At 41.7% G+C, this 3,536-nt stretch overlaps 1 protein-coding gene across 2 annotated transcripts in view; it reads right to left on the bottom strand.

Annotated features, from left to right (window-relative positions):
* Positions 1 to 3,536, bottom strand: part of SKA3 (spindle and kinetochore associated complex subunit 3) — a 42,897-nt gene that overhangs the window by 34,090 nt on the left and 5,271 nt on the right. For both annotated transcript variants that reach the window (XM_015562408.1, XM_015562420.1), the window contains exons 2-3: positions 2,631 to 2,692; positions 2,372 to 2,537 (exon numbers count right to left, since the gene is read on the bottom strand). In XM_015562408.1, the coding sequence (XP_015417894.1) occupies positions 2,372 to 2,537; positions 2,631 to 2,692 (228 nt within the window). The remainder of the gene's footprint in view (positions 1 to 2,371; positions 2,538 to 2,630; positions 2,693 to 3,536) is intronic.

Genomic DNA, 3,536 nt, shown 5'->3' with positions numbered 1-3,536 from the left:
GATTAGAAAACTGTGGTACATCTACACGATGGAATACTATGCTGCTGTAAAAAAGAAGGAATTTTTACCATTTGCAACGGCATGGATGGAACTGGAGAGCATTATGCTAAGTGAAATAAGCCAGTCAATGAAGAAAAAATACCACATGATCTCACTCATTCATGGATAATACAGACCATTATAAACTTTAAAAAAAAATAGATCCAGGACGGCACCTTCAGTGCCAAGTCCTTTTTTTGAAATATATTTTTATTGACTTTTTTTTACAGAGAGGAAGGGAGAGGGGTAGAGAGTTAGAAACATCGATGAGAGAGAAACATAGATCAGCTGCCTCCTGCACACTCCCTACTGGGTATATGGCCGCAACCAAGGTACATGCCCTTGACCAGAATCGAACCTGGGACCCTTGAGTCTGTAGGCCAATGCTCTATGCACTGAGCCAAACCGAAGAGGCTGTGGTAGAAACAGAGTTATGGCCAGCCTTCCTCTGAGAACTTTGCTTCTTTTTTTCTTTTCATTTTTTCTTTTTTTTAGGAGAGAGTGGAAGGAAGGTTGGAGGGGGAGAGAAACATTGATGTGAAAGAGACACATCCTTGGTTGCCGCCACATGATCGAGCCTGCAATTGAGGTACGTGCCCTTGGCCAAAATTGAACCCGGGACCCTTAAGTCCGCAGACTGATACTCTATCCACTGAGCCAAACTGGCTAGGGCTCAAGTCCTTTTGTTTCTGTTCACTCCATCTTTTTTTTTTTTAATATATTTTTATTGATTTCAGAGAGGAAGGGAGAGGGAGAGAGAGAAACATCAATGATGAAAGAGAATCATCAATTGGCTCCCTCTTGCACGCCCCACACCAGGGATCAAGCCTGCAACCTGGGCATTTGCCCCAACCAGGAATCAAACCATGGCCTCCTGGTTCATAGGTCAACGCTCAACCACTGAGCCACACATGACGGGCTTTTTACTCCATCTTTTAAAGGAAGGTCTATAGTTCAAATAGGATCTATGAGATACTGGTGGAAATCCTTATCAGAATTACCTGGATCCAAAGGAAGAGGAAAGGGATGAATTTAGGCTATACATTTAGTTGATCAGCTAAGAGATGCAACAGACGAGGGAGTAGAGGTGCACACTTGTTTTTGAAGAAATAATTTTCATTGTTTTGATCAGCAACTGGAAATTAACCAGGATAGGGTACTATTTCTGTACATAAACCAGGACACATTAAATCTACAGGGTGCATCATCTAAAAAAAAGTTATAATAAACTTTGATTTCATGGCTTTTGGCCATGGAAGAGCTAGCTGCTGATTCACCGAGTTCTGTTTTGACATTATGCTTTTCTATTAATTCTGAAAAATGTTACGACTACCAAAAACCTCTTATTGCGCTTATCGCAAGGCTGTCAGTGATGAGATTAATAAAATAAAATAAAATCATCACCATGATTATCCCCATTTCACAAGTGAGGGAAAAGCAATTTGAAAAAACCGTCTAGTCACACGTGTAGTAGTGTGTGTAGATAGTGGAGTCAGTATTTGAATCCAGAGCTTGTACACACCAAAGTCAACTGAATTGTTTCTTTTATACCTTATGGAGTGTTTAATATACCTTTCACAAAAATCTTCAGTACGTATTTGTTGAACTTAATTAATGCTTTATTTATGTACAAAGATCACTCTCACAACGGAAATGAGGACACTGAAGCTCAAATTGATCAAAGGTATGGACACAACAATAACAACAGATAACACCTCGCAATTAACATGCCACATACTGTTCTAAGTAAACTTTATCTTATTTAATCCTAATACAATCTGAGAGGTAGAGACTATTAAACATCTCCATTTTGTGAATGAGAAACCGAGATAAGAGGTTGAGGAACTGGTCAAAGACAATGCATTTGGTTAAGTGGTGGAATCAGAGATTTGAACTCAGGCAGTTTGGCTCTGATTTTAAAATCACTATGCTATATTACTCTTTATTAGAATTTTAAAGCTGAAAAGGACTTTGTCATTTTATATAGGCAAAAATCTCTCATTCTACAGAAGAGGAACTTGAGATTAAAAAAAAGGGGGGGGGGGAGGAGACATGCCCGAAGGTCAGTCTCATTTATTAGCAGAGCTGACTAGAAACCAACTATGCTGAAGTAAATCAACATATCTGTTCTTTCATCTAACATTGTGTTAGTTCTTATCTAGCATTTAGAAAGGACAACACACAGTGGTTATTGAATAAATAATAAAATGATGGTCACATAATGGCAGAGCAAGAACTAGAAACCATGGCAAAGCCAAAATAGTCTTACTGAATCATGCTGCCCTTTCTCTTTGATACTAAACAAATCCTATAAAATACAAGTTATCCATACCTGAATTTTTCTTGGCCCGTGGATTATATCCATACTTCTGGAAAAGCTCTCTTATTTTTATAATATCCACTGAGGTTTTTTTCATCAGTACTTTTGTTGCCTTTATGAAACCAATGCTTTCTTGACTTTCCAAACTTGCTTTATCAAGAAGAATATTGACATTATCCTTTTAGGAGGAAAGAAAGTACATTATACTTTCTCTAACTTTTCACTAAGTTTATGTATATTTTTAAAATGATAAATATTATAGGAGTAATACCTTTAGAGTCCGAACTTCTGAATTAAGGTCATGTAAAATTCTCACTGCATAACCTTCAAAGTCTTCAATATGAGTATTGAAAAGAAAAAGGAGGGGAAAATAGAAAATATAATTCAGTTTATTTTTAGAATTACAAAATTCTTGTAGGTATTGATTTATAATTTATATCCTGCTAATCACAAAGAAAAGTGTTAGGCCTTTCTTTAAAATTGTTATTAAACTACTAGAGGCCTGGTGCACAAAATTCATGCACACGTAGGGTCCTTAGGCCTAGCCAGCGATCACGGCCAATCTGTGGGGTGACTGGCAGGGCAATCGGGGGGCCCCCCACTGGCACCTGCCTTGGAGGCAACCAGCAGGGCAAATTGGGAGGGTGGTGCCAGCCTGCTCACTGGCCAGCCCCGCCCCCTGATCGCACCACCACCACCAGTCGCCTCCCTCTATGGGGTGACAGGGGACCCCCCCACTAGCACCCACCTTGGCTGACTTAGGGCCTGCGGGCTGGGGGTAGCTCCTACATTGAACATCTGCCCCCTGGTGGTCAGTGCATGTCATAGCGACAGGTCGTTCTGCCGTTAGGTCGATTTGCATATTAGGCTTTTATTATATAGGACTAGAGGCCCAGTGCACAAAATTTGTGCACTCGGGGGGGGGTGCATCCCTCAGCCCGGCCTGCGCCCATTTGCAGTCCAGGACCCCTTGGGGGATGTCCCCCTGTTGACTTAGGCCCACTCCCCGGGGGATCAGGCTTAAGCTTGCAGTCAGACATCCTTCTGGCAGCCAGGGAGCTCTTGGGGGATGTCCGACTAAAGGCTTAGGCCCCCAAGGGAGCTGTGATGAGGAAGCTGGGGTGACAGAGGAGCCACGCTGTCCTTCCCTGCCGCCCTGGGTCAGGTCGCACACGGG

The sequence above is a fragment of the Myotis davidii genome, unplaced genomic scaffold (genome assembly GCF_000327345.1).
Source record: "Myotis davidii unplaced genomic scaffold, ASM32734v1 scaffold2270, whole genome shotgun sequence".
NCBI lineage: Eukaryota > Metazoa > Chordata > Mammalia > Chiroptera > Vespertilionidae > Myotis > Myotis davidii.
Note: the sequence above shows the minus strand (reverse complement) of the source record. Positions and strands in the feature narration are given on the sequence as shown.